The sequence below is a fragment of the Ahaetulla prasina genome, chromosome 6, assembly GCF_028640845.1.
Source record: "Ahaetulla prasina isolate Xishuangbanna chromosome 6, ASM2864084v1, whole genome shotgun sequence".
In the NCBI taxonomy this organism is placed as follows: domain Eukaryota; kingdom Metazoa; phylum Chordata; class Lepidosauria; order Squamata; family Colubridae; genus Ahaetulla; species Ahaetulla prasina.
In genome coordinates this window covers 5,833,201-5,853,931 of record NC_080544.1, presented here as the reverse complement: position 1 = coordinate 5,853,931, position 20,731 = coordinate 5,833,201, and the positions used below count along the sequence as shown (strand labels likewise).

Here is a 20,731-nt window from a genome sequence, read left to right as displayed (position 1 = left end):
GTGCAGTCAATACTCTATTTTGGAAACAAGGCTTTATTCAGATAGCCCACGGACACTTAACTCAACTACACCTTAACATCTATGACTACAATTCTTCCTTCACCACTGACAACCTCCCTACCTCCACAAATCCCTACTTCACATTTCCAAGCTCTTTTCTAATTCTTCCATTTCCCCATATCAGTTAAAACAAATGTTTGCCTTCCATTATTGTCTTTTCTTATATACAAGAAAGAAAACACACACGCACATATCAACATAATCTTACATGTCGGAGCTATTGTTCAGCCTACTTTTTTAAATAAATCCATAAACAAGTTGAGTCCAACCTTGGCCGCTTTAAGATCTATGGACTTTAACTCCCAGAATTCCCCAGCCAGCCATGAATTCAACTCTGGGTGTTGAAATCCACAGGTCTTAAAGTGGCCAAGGTTGGACACTCCTGCCTTAAACCTTGAAAACTCATTTTGTTGAGATTTGAAAATATAAGATTGTAGATCGTACCAAGTCCAGTTAGTCCAAGGCTGGCTGAGGTCAAGATGTCCAAGCCAGGACAAGGAAGGCCAACTGGGCAAGAGATGGGGGAGGGATTTGTCGCTACGGCGATGCCATTGCTTTCCAGACCCAGGAGACATTTCCGTGCTTCGTACATATTTAAGGCATTTCGCTCAACGCTTTTCACGATTACGGACTGCAAAAAAGAAAACATGGGATATGAGTTTCTGACAACAATTCAAACAATTGCAGACAACTGGTAAGAGTCACCAGTCTTGTTTGCAAATCCTCTGTTGAAGAAAGCTCCTCCTAGTAGCAACAGAAAGAAAGTAGTGTGGCTCCTAAATTACATACTTTGATTTATACAAGAAACATCTGGAATGGTAGGGTGCATTTTGGTTGGGATTCTTGGCTACAATATACAGTCATTGAAACAATATCCCTATTCTGTAATATTTCAGAAGATGAAATAAATTAGGCTTTCTGTAAAGGTTCATTCAACATTTCAGCCTTGTTTAGAATCACACTAGCCAACAATATCCAATCACTGATGTAGTTATCTCTGCTTAGGCAGCCAAACTCTAATCTCAGATTCCTGTCCTTGTTTAAAACTTTGTGGGAAATTATGGAGAGTTTGCTAATTTATCACATCACAATGCTTACCAAGTCAAATAAAAATATCAGATTATAACATTTTCCCCTCAACATACAGGTCTAGAGAAACTGGATTTCTCATTTTCTAGGGCTCCGAGACTCCCTACATTTAACTTTATGCCAACTTTCCTTCACAAACAAGTTGCCACAATAATTGTGACAATGAAAGAGCATGTTTTGACACAGAACAAGAACTGGTTTGATTCATCTTGGTGGCAAAACAATGGCTGCTTTATTTAAATCTGCCTCTTGGGTTGTTATCTGCATCTTGTCAAGTTGTCAGAAGAGTCTTTCCTTGTTGTGTGCATCAGTCTAAGAAGATCAGGGCTGTGAAGAGCTTTGAAAAAAACATCTGGTCAGATTTTATTCCTTCCTTGTATTTCTCAGCTTTAAAATTACATAATAGTGAGATACTGGCTACATCCTTGTTTTTCTTGGAAGTTTCAGACCAACATTGAAGACAAACTTTTTTGTACTTTTGTAGGAATTAACTTGATATTAAAAATATAATCTGATGAAGTCATTTCAAAGACATTGTTTATTAATTAATAAAGATCTTTTTTTATTTACATTAGCATACTAGATATGCTTGTTTCTGTTAAATAACACATACACCAAGACCAAAGAAAAGAAACTTAACAGTGTGCAAATTATTACACAATATAGTTAATTTCACATGACAGTGAAATAATGTTTAGGATCATCCAACACAAATTAGAGCCCAGATGTTCAAGATGGTTTTAGGAAAGGCCAAGGAACGAGACATATTATTGCTGATGTCTGCTGACCTATTTAGAAAACCAAACAATACCCAAAATAAGTCAATACGTGCTTCACTGACAATAGAAAGCTCTTTGGTAAGTGTCAATCATGTTAAACTCTCAAGGGTCCTTAGGAAAATGGGAATCATAAAGTATCTCATTATCTTCATATAAAACGACACAAAAAGAGCAAGCCACAGTCTGCATGGCACACAGTGAAACGAGCTGGTTCCACACTCTCCCTTTTCTTATTCAGCCTAAATACTAAACAAATAATAGATTTGTAACAGCTCGGTCTAAAATAGAATTCTCATTATAATAACTCTATTATTACAATGACCAGAAGGTAGGAGAAGGTAAAGGTTTCCTGTGTTCAGTCGTGTCCAACACAAGGGGGCAATGTTCATCTCTGTTTCTTAGTCAAGGTAACCAGCCATTCTCTGAAGACACTTCTGTGATCCTGTAGCCAGCAGGACTATATGTCAAGGTGCACAGAAAGCTGCTACTTTCCCACCAAAGTGGTACCTATTTATCTACCTGCATTTGCATACTATAGAACTGCTAGGTGGGCAGGAGCTGGGGCAGGAATGGGAGCTCGCCCCATTGCATATTGCTCCAGTCTTAAACTCAGGCCATCAGCTTTCCAGCTGACAAGTTCAGCATCTTTGACCGCTGAGCCATCCTGCCCCCTGTGATGATCAGAAGGGGGCTGACTTAATTTTCAAGCAGGGTAGTTCAAAGCTAAATATAGCCTTGTCCAGAAAAACTAGAGTCCATTCTACTCACCTTACTCGTCTGTTTTGGCTTTGGTTTAATACTGATGAAGACATCTAGCTGCTCCATCAGCTGGGTAATAAAATGTGGTTCTACGTCAATTTCTTCCTTCATATCAAACATCAGCACTAGAGGAAGGCAGCCCTGGAAGATGAAATGCAAAATCCAATATGAAGTTTAGGAAGCCCTCCATGTTTTGTGCAGCGCACAGTTGAACAGCAAATCTCCGGTTCACCATTCCCACCATTCTCCTACATTTCACTCACATGGTCTTTCTAACAAGAGGTTTCCAGACTCTAGAAATGCCAGTTGTTCGACATTTCCATACTGACAATAATATGTTTCCCAGGATTTTTCACTGTTTGAATTATCAGCAGTTCAAGAATATGGGAGATGCACAATGACTGGTGTCATCAGGATAGGATCTACGATACAACCAAGAACTTACACGTTCAGCTTCTGCCTAGATGAGCCCCAACAGTTTTGGAATGGAGGGTTAACTAAAACTTTTAAAGAGTCCCTTTGAAACCAAGAGACATGCAGATCTATTGAGAATAAATCTTGTGATCCTTTCAGCAGTAGGTACGTACATAATACACACATATACAAATCTTTATGAGCTAATTATTTGCATGCAAGCCTATTAGGAGCATGCAGTAGACTGTCCGGTCAACTTGCAAGGCATGGAAAAATCCAATAATGAATATGAGAAAGCCAGAAAGACAAGATAATTTGGCACTGGAAACAGAAATATGCACGCAAAACACATAAAAACAAAAATATGTAGCGAATCTGGCCCACTGTACCTGATGAGCTGAAAAACGTTATATCTTTCAACAACCAAAACCATTTTGTCCATACATTTGCAGTTTATATCTTTTCATTTTAGTTCTGGATCAATCAAGGACAGTTCTAATTCAACTGAGAATTGTTCAAAAATCTTAAAGCGGATGTTCTACCTTGCCCTTTAGTCTTAACGTTTTAACAGAATAGCAGAGTTGGAAGGGACCTTGGAGGTCTCCTAGTCTACATCCAACTCTTTCTGTTGATGCTCATGTTCTTCTTTGCATCTTTCCTTCTACAAAGAATTCCTCCGGACATGCTCCAGTTCGGTACAGCTTAAATTGGAACAGCATGTGCTAGGTTTGAATATTAAAATGCTACAGAATAGATAAAGAAAACCAGGTCTTACCATCCCATAAAATGTGTGCTCCCTTGCTGCATTGAAAGAAACAATGGCTGTGTTAGTGATTATCCAAGGCATGCGCAGGTCACAAGTTTATGTGATGCTATCTAGTGCTCCTAGTGGCTACTCTCTTTGGATTATGGGATTTCAACATTCAACATCATTTTTGGAAGTCTCGAATTCCCAAAACCCACAAGGCAACTTCAGACTCAAGGAACTTATGACCGCTGCAACATTCCCATGGTCAGGTGATCAAAATTCAGATCCTTGGCAACTGACTCGTATTTATGACGTGTCTTGGGGTCACATAATCCCCTTTTGCGCCCTTCTGACAAGCAAAGTCAACTGGGAAGCCCGATTCACACAACAACCATATCAACAACTGCAGTGATTCACTTAACAATTGTGGCAAGAAAGGTTGTAGAATGAGGGAAAATTCACTTAAGAAATGTCTCACGTAGCGACAGAAATTTCGGGCTCAACTTTGCCGGGAGTCAGCGTCAAGGGGCCTGTGACTGCAAACTCCCGTGGGAAGGCGGCGCTAGTGATGGCAAATGTTCCTACTGCCACCTGCTGCCCCGCGCACAGCCCCCTCCTTCAGGGTACTTACCATGAGATATTGTCTGGCAAGACAGACTGACTCGATTGTGCCTTGGAGGTAGACTGTGGATTTCTTCTGGGGGTTACTAGGATCAGGGAAATGGATCTGAGCACCGGTTCTCTGCATGATATGCTTGATGTTGCTACCATTTCGGCCCATCATAAAGAGATGGTGCTGAGCTGCTATGTCTAGCTGGGTGCTCACTGGGATCGCAGAGGCCAAACTGCCGGCCAGGTGCTCCAAGAGCAGAGCTGTTCCTTCCTGTCCAGGAAGAGAAAATGAAAGGAACTTATATTCGCTATAGCAATAGCACTTAGACTTCATATACAGCTTTATAGCCCTTTCTAAGCGGTTTACAAAGTCAGCCTATTGTCCCCCAACAATCTGGGTCCTCATTTTACCCATCTTGGAAGGATGATAGGCTGAGTCAAACTTGAGCTGGCCAGGATCAAACCCCTGGCAGTCGGCAGAATTAGCCTGCAATACTACATTCTAATCACTGTGCAGCAACGACTCATGGATGGAGGGAGGGAGGGAGGGAGGGAGGGAAGGAAGGAAGGAAGGAAGGAAGGAATAGCAATAGCACTTAGACTTCATGGTGCTTACAGCCCTCTCTGAGTGGTTTACAGAGTCAGCCTATGGCCCCCAACAATTTTGGGTTCTCATTTTACCTACCTCGGAAGGATGGAAGGTTGAGTCAACCTTGAGCCGGTAAGACTTGAACTGCCAAACTGCACGCAGCTGACAGGCAGCAGCAGAAGCCTGCAATACTGCACTTTAACCACTGCACCACCAGGGCTCATATCTTGGTGGAAAGCACTTTTCTTCCTGACATGAAACTTCGAAGTTTTCCATTTGGCAAAGTTTTGTGCTTCAAATTATTTGAAACAAAAGGCAACTGGATTTTCTTGCTGTTGTTTTTTTTTCCCTTTGAAATTGTTTCAGTTCTCATCCAAGAAGGATTTTCTTCGGAAGAAGCTTCCTGGATGAGAAGTGAAGGGGGGGAAAAAAACACCCCAAGAAAATCCAGTTGTATTTTGGAAAACGCACCTCTGGGACAACCATGACTTAGATAATGGAGACATCTCCATAGACATTTGAAACAACATGCTTTGCTCATTCCAGTAGGCTTAGTATCCTGTTTGTAGGAAATTACCTTGTAAGAACAAACTCTGGTAATCACCAGGTAAACACCCAAGTAGCTTGTAGGGAAAGATTATTTGTTTATGCGTGGAAGCAAACAAAACCTTAAAAAATGGATATCATCATCATCATCATAGCAGCAAATAGAACCTTGCTTAGATAAAACGAACCCGGTGGTGACTCAGGCTGTAAGAAGCCTGTTATTAAAAACACAGCAGCCTGCAATTACTGCAGGTTCAAGCCCCACCAGGCCCAAGGTTGACTCAGCCTTCCATCCTTTATAAGGTAGGTAAAATGAGGACCCAGATTGTTGGTGGGGCAATAAGTTGACTTTGTAAATATACAAATATACAAATAGGATGAGACTATTGCCTTACACCCTGTAAGCCGCCCTGAGTCTTCGGAGAAGGGCGGGATATAAATGTAAATAAAAATAAAAAATAAATAAAAATAAAACTGTTGACACAACCTCCTTGGGCAAACATTGGGTGTTTTTGCCCATTTAGTTGTAAGCAGGGCCGCCTTGAAATCTGAACACAGGTATGTGGTCTAGGCAAACTCTTTCTACTTGCAGTCTCCAATTGCAATTTATATTATGCTTGAACTATGTTCTCGGGACGTACGTTCTCCTCTCTTGGCCCAGAAGAAGCCTGAAGCATCTGCAGGCCCCATTTACTAGCCACTGCCGTGAGAAAAAGCACCCCATCGAACAGCTCCCTAAAACCATTAAGCTCAGAAAAATTGTAATTCACCTTCAGGGCACTTGCGTTATTCTGGGAGCCTCTGATCATGACCGTCGTGCCGTATGTCCGAGAACGCTGCTTGAAAGAGACCGAAATATTGTACGTCTGCGATAGATGCTGAATGGTGGGAGAACTTGGATCGGGAATCGGTTGAAGGATTCCAGCTATAGGTAATTCAAACATCAACACCAAGGGCAGCAGTTCCTGGAACAGCAATCAAAACAAAGCCACAGCAAATAATCAGATTAACAGAGTTGGAAGAGACCTTATAGGTCATCTAGCGCGCGCACGCACACACACACACACACACACACACAAGAAGGAAACGCTAGACCATTTCTGACAAATGGCAGTCCAAACTTTTCTTGAAAGTCTGAAGTGATGAAGCTCCCACAACTTCCGAAGGCAACTTCCATTTCATTGGGTGATGATTCTCACTGTCAGAAAGTTCCTCTTTATTTCCAGGTTGAATCGGTATATACACCGTCATATCTACTCTGCTAATGTGCTGCCTATTTGAGTATAGGGTTAGGGAGGCTTCAGGACAGACCCCTGGTCTGCATAGCCATTGCATCGAGAGCCCCTTGTTATTAAAAACAGGGAAGTCTTTGTTGCCAATTCAGAGGCAAGGATTCTGCTTCCCATTGGCACTGATGGATCTTTAAGAATGGAGCAGAGAGGAAAGACTGGGAAGTATTTCAGTTTTGCATTTCACGCAATGCATCCCCAGTGGGTTCCCCCTGCCACTCCCCAGTGAACAATATATTTAAATTCAATATAAAAGAGAAGAAGGAAAAACCCAGCAGAACCACAGACCACTAGAATAGCAGAAGAAATATAGGAATCGCCCTAATGAATTTGGCAGTCTTGGGCTTTGCGCCCAGGCAGCAACGAGGCATGGAAGGGAGCTCCAGAGAAATCCAAGAACTGCAGAAAGTAAGAGTGACTGATGAAAGCAGGAAACCAAAACCAACAATTTTTCAGCAAGCGATTTAGCTCAGAGGAAGCAAAGAATGAAAATATTTGCAAGCTTGTAGAATTCTCCATTTTTAATAGTGTATAAGAAGTAAAGCCTGCTCCTTCCAATCCAAGCATCTCAGTTGAACTTCCTTCATGGGCTACCTGGTTCCCTCTCAGCTTGCTTCCGTCTGTCCTTGGCTTCAGTCATGGCTAGCATGCTGTTTTTCCTTGACTGATGGAGACTGATGAAGAACTAACTCTGGCCTTACCAGGGCCAAGATCGGGAGGGCAGGGGCAGAGGGCTAGCCTGAGACTCAAACTATAGGCTTTGCTTAGATGGAGAGAGCATTTCAGACAGTAGGGCTGCCACCCGTCAGAAGAATAATTTGGGGTTCCAACTCAAGCCAAGGTTGCACAAGAATGAAGAAAAATGAGATCCAGACAGCTGTGAGGAAAGAAGAAATCTTTATTCTTAAAAGCATTGACTTTAGGGGCAGGTGCAGAGAAATGGGGTACAGCAACAGAATTTTATAGGGGAGCTTGTCCTGGTGTGTGTGTAGGTATGTTTATTCTTATGAACATGAAGTTCTGCTGTGAGACCTAATTTAATTAACTATATTTGTGTTTACAGACCTTATCTTTTGATATGTGGATTAGGTCTGGGAATTTTATTTGAGGTTTTGAGGAAGTTTGAGTAAAAGATTTGCTGTTTTTACTCGATTATTTTAGCTTCACTTTCAGCTTGATTGTCAATTACCTAGTGGTGACACTGATTCTCTGTCCATAGTACATTAGATTTGGTTAATGTTTTAAGGGAAGATGGAAAAGGCAGGAAGAATAAAATATATTTTGATATAAAACTTCTCACACACCAAAGAGCCCACTTTCCTGGATCTACAGATTATTGTAAACTCAGGAGAGAGGGAATGGGGGGGGGGGGGGGAAGCACACCTGAGGTTAAGGTTTTATAAGTTGACATGTTAATTCTCGTACCTGGACTCTTAGCAACCTGGAAAGCTCTACAGGGATAAGACCTATTGGGTGGGCATTAAGGGGCAGTAATCCTGAACAGTGAAGGGAACTCTCTATAGAGATTTGGGAAGTGACAAGAAGTGCCTATAGAAATACTTTGTTCTTCTATGCTGTGGCTTATGGTACCCGCTCTCCTCAGCACGGAAAGTGCTCAGACCTTGACGGTCTACTTCACTTGACATGCAATTGGAATGGAAGTCAGGAAAACAATAAAATTGCAGCTTGTTTGACCTAGGCTTCCCCAGCAGCACAAAGCCGAGTCCTCGTCCTGATAAACCCATTTTATTTAATTTACAGTGAATTCCTCTCCAGCAAAGTCTTTCTTCTCCCACAGTCTTTCAAGATAGTTCACAATTACCGACCTTTATCAGGCTTGGAGAGGCCGATATCTTTCAGACTCCACACTGTAACCGACTATACTTGGGAAGAATGCAGGAACAGATCTTCACCCAAATGAACTAATTGTCTCCTGCAAACTCCCCTCCCCTTCGCTCCTCTTTATTCCCTATGGGAGGAGCCATTCATAGTCCACCTGTGGCTTTACTCCTGAGTTGACCCCTTGTTCCTTAGCTGTTCCCTTCTCCTGGTAGCTCTGCGCATGCGCACACTGGGAGCAGAATCCAGCTTTTCTTCTGCCTCACTGATGTCTGACTTAGAAGGCAGTTGGCAACTGTCAAGACGGCCCTGGCCCCCTCTCTGCCTCCAATGCAGAGCCTTTGTCAGAGCCTTCCCCAGACTCCAGGACTGGCCCATTTTCCTCCCCAACCTCCTAACTGTCGAAATCTGCTGCCAGATCCACTGGCGGGCCACAAAATAGCTCCAGGTAGGCTAAATTCCCTGAGCTGCAAATTTTGCAGAACACATAACAGATCTGAAGATTTCCCAACTTTTTAAAGTAACGTTCACTCATGCCAGCATTTCATAATTACCCGTATTCTAACTCTGGCAGATTCCACTCCGGCTGGCTGCCCTGCGATAGACACCTGTGGAAATGCAAGGACCCAAAGTTAAATTCTAATAATAGCAGGAACAGGCAGAATAGTGAATCCTTGACAGAATATCAATGCATTGCCAAGATCTCTTGGAATTCTAGTTTCTTACTCTCAAAGTCAGCCTGGGGTCATCAACAGGAGCAGAGAGTAAAGAAGAAGGGAAGATGGCAGGAATATTCACAAAAGATGCCTACTACATCTCAGTTAGGCACAGAAGCAAAAATTATCTGAATATCTGGGCCTCGCTTGTATGCCCTGCCTACACACACCTGAGAAGTTGTGGCCTCTTGAGCACTTCAACTTTGCCTTAGCATTTAGAACTGTTATGGAAATTACAAATGAGTTTTGAGATTATTTGCTCTGCACAAATCTACAGGAAACAGAGTTTCTTAGGACTTAGAGAGAGAAAAAAACTGTGCAACCAAAACCAACCACATTTATTACATTTATTTTGATGGACCTGGCATTACTGAGGGTCACAGAGTTATTGTGCACAGAATGACAAAGGGAGTTGAAGCAAAGACAAAATAAAGCCAGTGATCTGACAAAACCACATAAGGGAACACAATTTGGTTTCAAGAACCTTTTAAAAGTATACTGCTGTGTCCTGCTAAAAGGACAGGCATGATACAAAATTGACAACTTATTTGAGTGCACAGAGATGTGGACAAATACACCCAGGATAAACATCTAGTGCTCCTCGAGGCTTAATTTCAACCAGAAAATCTTCAAAGATGCTTTTTTCTGTAAAAGAGCTTTTCTTAGGAAAAGCACGCAATTTTGCATGTATACAATATACTGCCTCTTTTTTATTATTATTATTTAATTCGTCACAACAGTATACATAAACATTGTCATAGTAAAAAAAGAAAAACATATCATGAAATATATATATATATATATATATACATATATACATACATATATATATATGTAGGTCTTTGGTTGTTCGGGTTTTCTCCCGCGTAAAATTGGAAGTGTCTTGGCGACGTTTCGACGAAGTCTCATTCGTCATCTTCAGGCTTCAGCTTCGTGCTTCTGGGAGCAATGACGAATGAGACTTCGTCGAAACGTCGCCAAGACACTTCCAATTTTATGCGGGAGAAAACCCGAATAACCAAAGACCTACATATATATATATATATATATATATATATAAATAAATATCTTGCTCCGCTTCCTCCACCACCACCACCACCAAACGCCAAAGAAACAAAGTGTGAAAGTGATACCCTCCTAAGAGACATGGGCTAAACGCTTTTCCACAAAAAGTCCTAGGAGACAATTCCGTCTTCATCAGAGTTGGTGCATGGTTGCGGGGTTCAAGAGAAGCTCAGAGAATACCTACTTGATTGCTTTTTTCTGCTTGGTTGTTTCGATTAGAATCTGGAAAATGGATATGACAGCCTGTTTCTTCCATCACTTTTTTAATATTATTCCCTCCTTTGCCAATGACGTGAGAATGCTCAGTGTGAGATACGTCCATCTTCAGGGTGACTCGATTGCTCTGGAATCAAAATCAGGTTATTCTTTATTTCACTCTCCTGGGAGAGAATACATTTCATCTTTATGAAGCTGTTGTCATTCAGGTCTTGCTTTCCAATCTAAACCCATTTTCCTGGTGAAATTTCATCTGGTCCATTTCAAATCACCTTTCCTGAGTTAGAAAAGGTTAGGGTGTTTTTTTCAACTAAAAATTGAAATAATGTGTACAAACTAAAAGGAACATTTTTACTATGGCCATGCTCTCCATATCTCAGCGGTCCACAACCTTTCCATCCTGGTGGGGCAAGGCCATGTGAGCGACAGGTGTATGAGAATGCACCTCTGGGTGGGAGTGTTAAGTGTCTTCTGCTCATGCAAGTGGAGCTTTACACACACGTTTGCTCACCACTCACGCAAGTGGAACTTCATATGCACACACTTGTCCATCGCTCATGCGGCTTGGTTTGAAACAGGCTGCAGCCTGGTAGTGGGCTGCGGCCCCAAAGGTTGAGGACTCCTGCTCTATCTCAAATGTGCAAGCAAAACATCTCTGTGGTACTAAATTCATAGATAGTGTGTGCTTTTAAATAGTCATGACTATATTTAATTCAAAACTAATAGTCTTTTTTTTTTTTTTTATAAAAAGTCTGTCCTTAAAAATCCAGTCTAGACATGATTGGTCAGCATCAGAATCATTCCTAGTTTCATCCCTCATGAAACTTCAATGCACATCCAGCATAGAAAGTATGCAAACGAGTTAAGAAAGTCATTTTCTACCCTTAAAAAAAAGGTGTTTTTAACTGTTTTAGTGTGCCAGTCTTTATTCATCTGGGGCTGGCCCAAAAACTTCGTCACTTTCCAACAGTTCTCTTAAGATCTTGCACATTTAAAAAACAACCATTTTTAGGCTGGTTTACAAAAGTTATCTTGCACAGAAACTCAGCAAGATTTTCAGTTTGCTGTTATGTTAAAACTATAATTATTTGTTTTCCCCTGGCCTTGCTTGTAAAGAGTCTGAGATGGGAAGGTGAGCAGGTTAAAGCCTAAAAACCATTCACAAGTTTATGGGCTTTGGGCCAATTTGGGAAGTCGGGTGTCTGATGAGTGATTATAGGAGGGCTTAACTGGAGCCCCACTATTTCTGAAAACAGAATCAAGAGGCAAACTACCAACCCACAACAATATCCTTGTTCCAAATATAGGTGTCTTTTTCAAGGTTTAGATACAAAATTTGGGGTGACAAAAAGTTCAGTCTGGACTGCAAACTTCTTTATTTGGGCTACATATTTTACTTGTTATGAGCAGGTCAGGATGCTTGATTACATCTGGTGCTCAAAAGGTAGAAACAACACTGAATAGTTGTAGCAAAGGATGCAAATCACCAAAAATTCATCAAACTCCTTACATTAACAGATCTTTAACAGATTAACAGGAGTTGGAAGAGACCTTGTAGGTCATCTAACCCAAGCAGGAGACCCTACACTGACAAATGAGAGTCCAATCTCTTCTTGAAAGCCTCCAGTTATGAAGTCCCACAACTTCCGAAGGCAACTTCTGTTCCATGGGTTGATTGTTCTCACTGTCAGAAAATCTCTCCTTAGGTTAAAACTCTCCTTGTTCAGTTTCCATTCATTATTCCTTGTCTGGCCTACAGGTGCTTTGGAAAATAGTTTGACACCCCTCTTCTCTGTGGCAACCCTCAAATATTGGAACACTGCTATCATGTCTCTCCTGGTCCTTCTCTTCACTAGATAACCATGTCCAGTTCTTGCAACCATTCATCGTATGTTTTAGCCTCCAGTCTTCTCTTCATCTTGGTTGCTCTTCTCTGCACTTTTTCTAGAGTTTCAACATCTTTTTTACAGTGTGGTGACCAAAACTGGATGCAGTATTCTAGGCTAAGGCTTTATAGACTGGTATTAGTACCTCATTAAATGTCTCTCTGGTTGGATGCTGCTTTGAAATGTGTCAACAAGGCAGAACTACTTAGATTTGAGTTTTACATAAATCACAATTACTTACAAAATTGTGGACGGTGGTAGATGATTGTTTATTTTTGAAATCTCAGGGAACCGACTGTGGAAAAATCCATATTAGATTGTTTATCACTTCGAGTAAGAAGTGCCCTTGTGAGCTAGAAGTATCACCATTTCTCTATTCTTGTGAACACTCAAGTTAAAAAAAAATTCTAAAACCTAGAATTCTAGCCTAAAGATGAGTAGTTAAATTTTCAACTTACTTTTGTATCCAAGACAGACATGATCTTTTCCTTAGCTTCTTTAACATTCTCCCTTTTTCCAGAGACTTTAATGTGAGGATCTTAAAAGAAAAAGAAAATTTACTTTGTACCAAGGCTAAATACCTTAACGAGTCTGTCACCCAATCTTTCTAATACAAGCAAGCATCCCGCCTTCTGCTTTTCATACATATTCTATTAGGTAGGTTATACAACCAAAGGCACAAGAGGTACATTGTATATTTCCTGGAGAAACCCTCAAAGCTGTTGCAGCTTCATCATGACTTAATTTATGGCACAAGCATTAACTTCCAAAAGTTTGAGATGGACTAGAGAACCTGTTGGTTCGTTAAAAAAAAATCCATTTAAGTGAAAACAGGTTCTGGGCTATATATTAACCCTGCTGGAATGTAATACCACTTACTGCTGAATATAATAAGTTCTACATGCAATCACAGAAATGTGAAGTTTATTTTCTTTCACCAGAGTAAATGCCCAGTTAGTTTTCAAATAGCTATCATCACCATCATTGCCTACATCAGGGGTGTCAAACTCAATTTCATTATGGGCCGCATCAGGGTTGTATTGGATGTCGGGGGGGCCAGGGGGGGCGTGGGTGGGGTGGGCATGGCCATATCGACGTCACTCCTGCCGGGGCACCAGTGATTCACTTAACAGCCATGTTACTAACTTACCAATTACAGTAAAATGGGGCAAAATTCACTTAACAAATATCTCACTTATCAATTTTGGGCTCAATTGTGGTCGTACGTCCAGGACTACCTATACTCCTGATGTTACAGAACAGATGCCAGGTAAGTGCTCTTCATAGATGGTTGAAATATTTTCCAAAAATGAAAAGGTGGGGCAATATGTTTCTATAGACTTAATTTTAAGGATTGGATTTAAAAGGTATATTAATATAATACGGGATATGCTGAATGAGGGATGCCCTTTGGTTGACCTATTGAGTCAAAAGCTTGCCTTTATTTAGAAATAAAATCTATCTTCCTCTGTATTCAAGGTAAAGGTAAAAGACAAAAATCAGTCTATGGGAAATTTTGTTAAAGCCTTTTTCCTGATCAGGTCCATACAGATGCAGGAAATTTCCTCAACTGAGTTCATCTCTAGATGCCAACTTATTCAAGGACTTATGTTCCCTTCCAGTGACCAACCCTGCCCTCTCTGTTTGTAACAAGGGTATCAAACTCAAAGCCCGCGGGCCGGATCTGGAAATAGCAAAGGACCGGTCCGCGGTGTCTCAGCTAGCAAAAACGGGGTGTGGTGGGGCTGCATCCGAACCCTGTTTTGGCCAGCAGAGTGCTGAAGGAGACTGTCCAGTCCCAAAATGGGGGGGGGGCTACATGCAGGCTCCCTTTTCCCCATTTTGGCCAGCAGGAGTGCTGCAGGAGGCATCCGTCACATCTGCTGTCTGTCCCATCTCCCCCCTCACCACCACTACCTGGTTGGCCCATGGAAGACAACTACAATGCTGATCCAGCCCTCAAAGAAATCCAGTTTGACACCCCTGGTTTGTAATCTTAATGAGTACATCTTGTTTGGCATAGTTTTAAGACTTTCTTTGTATTGACAGCTTAGTGACACAAACAATGTAGCCTACACTGAAGTCCTGCTCGATAGATCAGGGGTCTCCAACCTTGGCAACTTTAAGCCAGAATTCTGGGAGTTGAAGTCCTCCAGGGTTAAAGTTGCCAAGGTTGGAGACCCCTGCAATAGAGTAATGGGATTGAAGGGCTCCAGTAGTTTATTTTCTTATGGCCTGGTTTTTGTTTTGCTCTGTGGATGTGGCACTGAAATCTTTCTTAACTAGAAACCAGGAAAGACAGAGCACCATCTGCTGTTGTTAGACATCATCAGCAAGTAGCTGGATGATTTCTGTACAGCCAGCTCCCTTTTTGAAAGAAGAATAGAATAGAATAGAATAGAATAGAATAGAATAGAATAGAATAGAATAGAATAGAATAGAATAGAATAGAATAGAATAGAATAGAATAGAATAGAATAGTGTGATTGGACACACAAGGAATTTGTCTTGGTGCATATGCTCTCAGTGTACATAAAAGACAAGATACCTTCATCAAGGTAGAACATTTACAACACAAATGAACAAGTTTTGCACCCACAGGGCCACCAATGCAGTGCATTTTGACACACGGCATCTTTGCAACAGACTGGACGGAGTCTCTTCTGCTGCTGTTCCAGGCAAGATCTCAAGAGCTTCACAACGAGCTTCTAATGCTAGACCTTCATCTCAGTGCAACGTGGCGTTCTTGAAATTATGAAATCATACAATACACACAAAAATTTTCTTTCTCTATGTCATGCAGAGGGTTATCTGAATCCTTCCAACGAGGGTTGAAAGGATTGCTAGAAAAACATGCCCTGAGAAAAAGAGACGCTCAAACCACCTTGTGTTTTCTTTGGCTGTGACTCAGCATGTGATGGGGTTCCAGGCAATGGTGGCTTATGAAATAAACCAGACAAAGCTTCACATGGTGACCAAAATGACCGCCTATCAGAGATCCTTTCACAGTAGATTTTCCACACAGGACAGAGGCTGCATTAGACTGCTTTAAACCCTGTAATTTTACAGAATTAGTGTTACGAATAGAGTTCAACCCGCCATAATTAGTAGCTGGACCAAGAGAAAAATAGGCTAATGACACAGAGACCTTTAGCAAGATTTGAAAACAAAAGGCGAACGGAGATCTTCTCCTTCTGGAAGATCAGCAAAAAAAAGTCCAGATAGTTCATAAAGTATCATACAATCCCAAGGCTGGAAGGACCTCGGAGGCCCAAGGCAGGAATCCTTATTGCATCCCGGACAAGGGCTTGTATACATTGCTCCTTCCTCAACCAGATAATTGAGTTATCTGCCTGGTATTCCCTTTTTCCTCTACGAAGCTGAAATAATGTTAAATGAACCCATTTTGGGACAGAGTGGTAGAATTAAACTGAAACCTTCTTTCAGATTTCAGGGAAAACTTGTGCTCTGAATGCAATGACCTTCTTACAGTACTTATATCATCCTCTGAGAAAGATCATTTTTACCATGATTTGGTAAAAAAATTTTTTTACCAATAGATGGAAATAAAAATGACGACTATGTTGAGTATTCTGTGCTGCCAATTGTAAAAATTTTGTAGCACGATGAATGAAGGATATACTGAGCTGTATTTTATTTTAAACAGTTTGTATTTTGTATTTTAAGTTGTTTACTCCATTACACTAAGAGGAAATTTTGCTATAGTAAATCAAGCTAAACAAATCCAGCTAAGTGCACTCACAACTTGCTTATTTTGCCCGTACCGAGCAAGGGTGGAAAGCAGATGGTCTCTAAACTCTTCATGCTACAAACACTGGATCACTGTGGTTATGGAAGTCAGAGAAAACTAGAATGCTAAAAATGTAGTAGAGTGGTGCAGCTGACAGAAGTTAAGAGGTTTAAAAATTAAATGCACAGTAGGGGTGGGGGAGGCATGACACAGCTCTTGGCTCCAAATTCCATCACTTGCAACTACTTCTCATGGAAGATCAGACACAAATTCATTGGGGAACTATTGAATGCCAATCACTGTCTCAGTAAAGTGAATTTGGATCCCATAAAGCAAGCCAAACATCTCAGAACAGCTAACTGCAATGCTCTCTACATGGGGCTCCCCTTGAAGAGCACCCGGAAGCTCCAACTGGTCCAGAATGCAGCCGCGCGGGTGATAGAGGGAGCACCTCGTGGCTCCCATATAACACCTCTCCTGCGCGGACTGCACTGGCTTCCGGTGGTCTTACGGGTGCAATTCAAGGTTCTTGTTATCACCTTTAAAGCGCTCCATGGCTTAGGACCGGGCTATTTACGGGACTGCCTACTGCCACCAACAGCCTCCTATCGACCTGTGCGCTCCCACAGGGAGGGTCTCCTTGGGGTGCCGTCAGTTAAACAATGTCGACTGGCGGCCCCCAGGGGGAGGGCCTTCTCTGTGGGGGTTCCCGCCCTCTGGAACGAGCTGCCTCCGGGGCTTCGTCAACTCCCTGACCTCCAGACCTTCCGCCGCGAGCTGAAGATGCTGTTGTTTCAACGTGCAGGACTAGCTTGAACATAGTTTTAAACCAGGGTTTTGAATTAGGGGTTTTAAACGGGGTTTTAATTGTATTTAAAAAAATTTAGGCCATTAATCGGATCAGTTTTTTATATAGTTTTTAATTTGTATTATATGTATTTTGTTTTTTACTGGCTGTGAAGTGCCCTGAGTCCTTCGGGAGAAGGGCGGTATACAAATATAATAAATAAATAAATACATAAATAAATAAATTAAGCTTTGAGTGAAAACAGTTCTGTTCTCTGGCCTCCACTTTATCTTTAGTCTTGTGTCATTGCTCTGGTGTTAACCTCATCAAAGCCTGTCAATAAGTAGGGCAGAAATTACTGAATTTGTCCTCCTGAATCCAATGAGCACTTGGCCTATCCTGAATACTTTGCAGTGACCAGACAGAAGAACTTTAAACTCTGTATTCTGTAAGTAATTCGTAACCCAGGAATGAACAAAACAACAACAAAATGGAACCACTTATCATAAGTATACTTTTATATATGTTTTCTTTAAACTGCAAAACCTCAGAAGGACAAAAATGCTTCTATTATACTAGAGAAACAGAACAAAACATAAAACTGGACAGATATCTTAGAATAAACAAGCCTTTTGCTCTTTTTTAAAAAAATATTGGTGATGAAATCCAGTTTCTTTCTTGCAACTCTTCCCAACCAGCAGTTCAGTAATTACAAAACCCCTGCATATAAATCTTAATCAGATGTATTGAGTAGTAAAGCCATGTTCTTAGGTGGCATCCTACCAAAAAGAATTTCCAGCTGATCCATTGAAATACATAAAAATGAGGAAACATGAAATGACTTTCTTGAAAGATTCCAAAAAAATTCAAAAGTTAACCTGACATAATAAAAAAAAAATGACATGGATTCAATGATTGGTAAAACCTGCTGAACAGTTTTTATCGTCACATTCAATGAAGATAATTTAAAAAGGAGGCGGGGTGGGAGGAAAACAGTTTGGACTGTTTGAATCCAAATCCATTCCTCGCACAAAGACAAACCTCAAGTTTCTGCAATCCAGCCGTGCAAGAAAAAATGGTAGAACTTCCATCCTGACCCGCTTTTTCCCCTCTTAGCTGCTTAGAATAGAATAGAATAGAATTTTTTATTGGCCAAGTGTGATTGGACACACAAGGAATTTGTCTTGGTGCAGATGCTCTCAGTGTGCATAAAAGAAAAGATACGTTCATCAAGGTACAACATTTACAACACAATTGATGGTCAATATATCAATATAAATCATAAGGATTGCCAGCAACAAAGTTACAGTCATACAGTCATAAGTGGAAGGAGATGGGTGATGGGAACAATGAGAAGATTAATAGTAGTGCAGATTTAGTAAATAGTTTGACAGTGTTGAAGGAATTATTTGTTTAGCAGAGTGATGGCCTTCGGGAAAAAACTGTTCTTGTGTCTTGTTGTTCTGGTGTGCAGTGCTCTATAGCGTCGTTTTGAGGGTAGGAGTTGAAACAGTTTATGTCCAGGATGTGACAGGATGTGAGGGATCCTATGCAGTGGTGGGATCTTTCTGGTTTAACAACCAGTTCGGTGATCGCACACTGCGCGTACATGCACAGTTCAATGAAAAGCCACCTTCCGCGTTAGTGCTAGGGAATTAAAACAGCCGAGGCAATCCACTCTGCCACACTAATCAGCTGCAAAGATAAAGGTAAGTAAAGCACAGGGGCAGGTGGGCGGGCCCAGCTGATCATCGGAGAGAACCTGTTCATTCTCAGCTGATCGTCGGAGCTACTGGTTTTCCCGAACCAGTCTGAACCGGTAGAATCCCACCCCTGTGCTTATGGCTCTAGCTCAGCAGTCTGGGCAGGATACACATTGTAGTTTCACAGGGTCTGGAAGAGGCCAGGTTGGGAATACTTGGTTTATCACTCTCTAAGATCTTCCCTTGAAACGAAGGTGGCAAGGTCCCTAGCCCTGCTTTGCTCAAAGCAATGGAGTTCCTAAAGGTGCTAAGACCTTTGTCATGCTCTTAGATATGTCTCTCTGAATAATAGAGTTTACTTTGTATAGCCAGTGTTAGCGAACCCTTTCGGCAACAAGTGCCAAAAAGGGAGTGTGTGAGTACCGGAAACAGGAAGAGCAACTCCACGGCACGCATGTGCATGCCGAGAAACTGGGCTCCCACTTTCCGGCGCTCCCACGCACGCGAGGAGCAGCTGGCCAGCGCATGTGCACAGCAGAACCCGGAAGAGCAACGGACGATGGCTGGCATGCCTGGAGAGATGGCTCTGTGTGCCACTTCTGGCATGGGTGCCATAGGTTCGCTATCACTGGTATAGGCCGTCCAAGCCAAAGACAGCAATGCAAAAATGAGTCTAAATGAAAAAGGCCTGTGGGGATAAATGGCAAAAGTCCATCCGTATTCTGGTGGTGCCTGTTTGCTCAGAAATAAATTGAGGCATGAAATCCCCCCAAAAAGCTGCCACATGCTGTTCATATCATGCATGGTGTTTAGGCCGGAGAGGGTTTTGCTTTTCCAAAACCATTGCCACTACTGCGTTTTGTCTTGTGAAACGCTCCGTGGCTGAGATGGAGGATGAATGGGGCAGCCCAGCCTGTCTCCTGAATGACAGGTTGCAAAGAGGTACACACACCAACACTGCTAAGGTCTTGTTTTCACAGGTCAAAATACATCAAGGAACACGGCTCTGTTCCTTTGGCGAGATACACTAAGCCATGTATCATTTTGTCGACCTCTTACTATTGTACCGTTGTGGCTCCTTCAGTTTTAAAGACAGCTACTCAATCACTCACAAGGCATACTGCCTTTAGAGTTTGTTCAGCTAAATGCAACAGAATATGCGAGAACAGCCCAACCTTCAACAATCATGCCAGGCCATAAATAGCACTCTCTCTGCAGCTGGAGATGTTATTCTGTGGCAATGAAGAGTTTACAAGTAGTGTGAGTGGCTTTAATAAAACCTGAGTTTGAATAGGTAAAAGTTATTGGGAAAATAGAAAATGTTAGCTTAATACTGTTACTTTGACAGGAACAAAAACTGCCCTAGTAGTATAAAGGGACTTTGAAAATCACTTAAATATGAGCCAGCCGTGTGCGGCAGCAGCCAAAAAAGCTAATACAATCCTGGGTTGTATAACTAGAGGCACAGAATCAAAATCATGTGAAGTATTAGTACCACTTTATAAAGCCTTAGTAAGACCACAGCTGGAATACTGCATTCAGTTTTGGTCACTACATTACAAAAAGATGTTGAGACTTTGGAAAAAATGCAAAGAAGAGCAACTAAGATGAACAAAGGCCTGGAAACGAAAACATATGTGGAATGGTTGCAGGAATTGAGTATGTCTAGTTTAATTAAAAAGAAGGACTAGGGGTGACATGATAGCAGTATTCCAGTATTTGAGGGGCTGCCACAAAGACGAGGGGGCCAATTTATTTTCCAAAGAGCAGAAGGCAAAACAAGAAACAATGGATGGAAACTAATCAAGGAGAGAAGCAACCTGGAATTAAGGAGAAAAATCCTAACAGTGAGACCAATTAACCAGTGGAACAGCTTGCCACCA

General features: G+C 41.6%; 1 protein-coding gene across 1 annotated transcript in view; it reads right to left on the bottom strand.

Annotated features, from left to right (window-relative positions):
• Nucleotides 1-20,731, bottom strand: part of BICC1 (BicC family RNA binding protein 1) — a 115,577-nt gene that overhangs the window by 22,693 nt on the left and 72,153 nt on the right. Inside the window, exons 4-10 of the mRNA XM_058188321.1 lie at nt 13,066-13,145; nt 10,690-10,848; nt 9,279-9,332; nt 6,367-6,561; nt 4,481-4,732; nt 2,697-2,828; nt 505-691 (exon numbers count right to left, since the gene is read on the bottom strand). Of these exons, the coding sequence (XP_058044304.1) occupies nt 505-691; nt 2,697-2,828; nt 4,481-4,732; nt 6,367-6,561; nt 9,279-9,332; nt 10,690-10,848; nt 13,066-13,145 (1,059 nt within the window). The remainder of the gene's footprint in view (nt 1-504; nt 692-2,696; nt 2,829-4,480; nt 4,733-6,366; nt 6,562-9,278; nt 9,333-10,689; nt 10,849-13,065; nt 13,146-20,731) is intronic.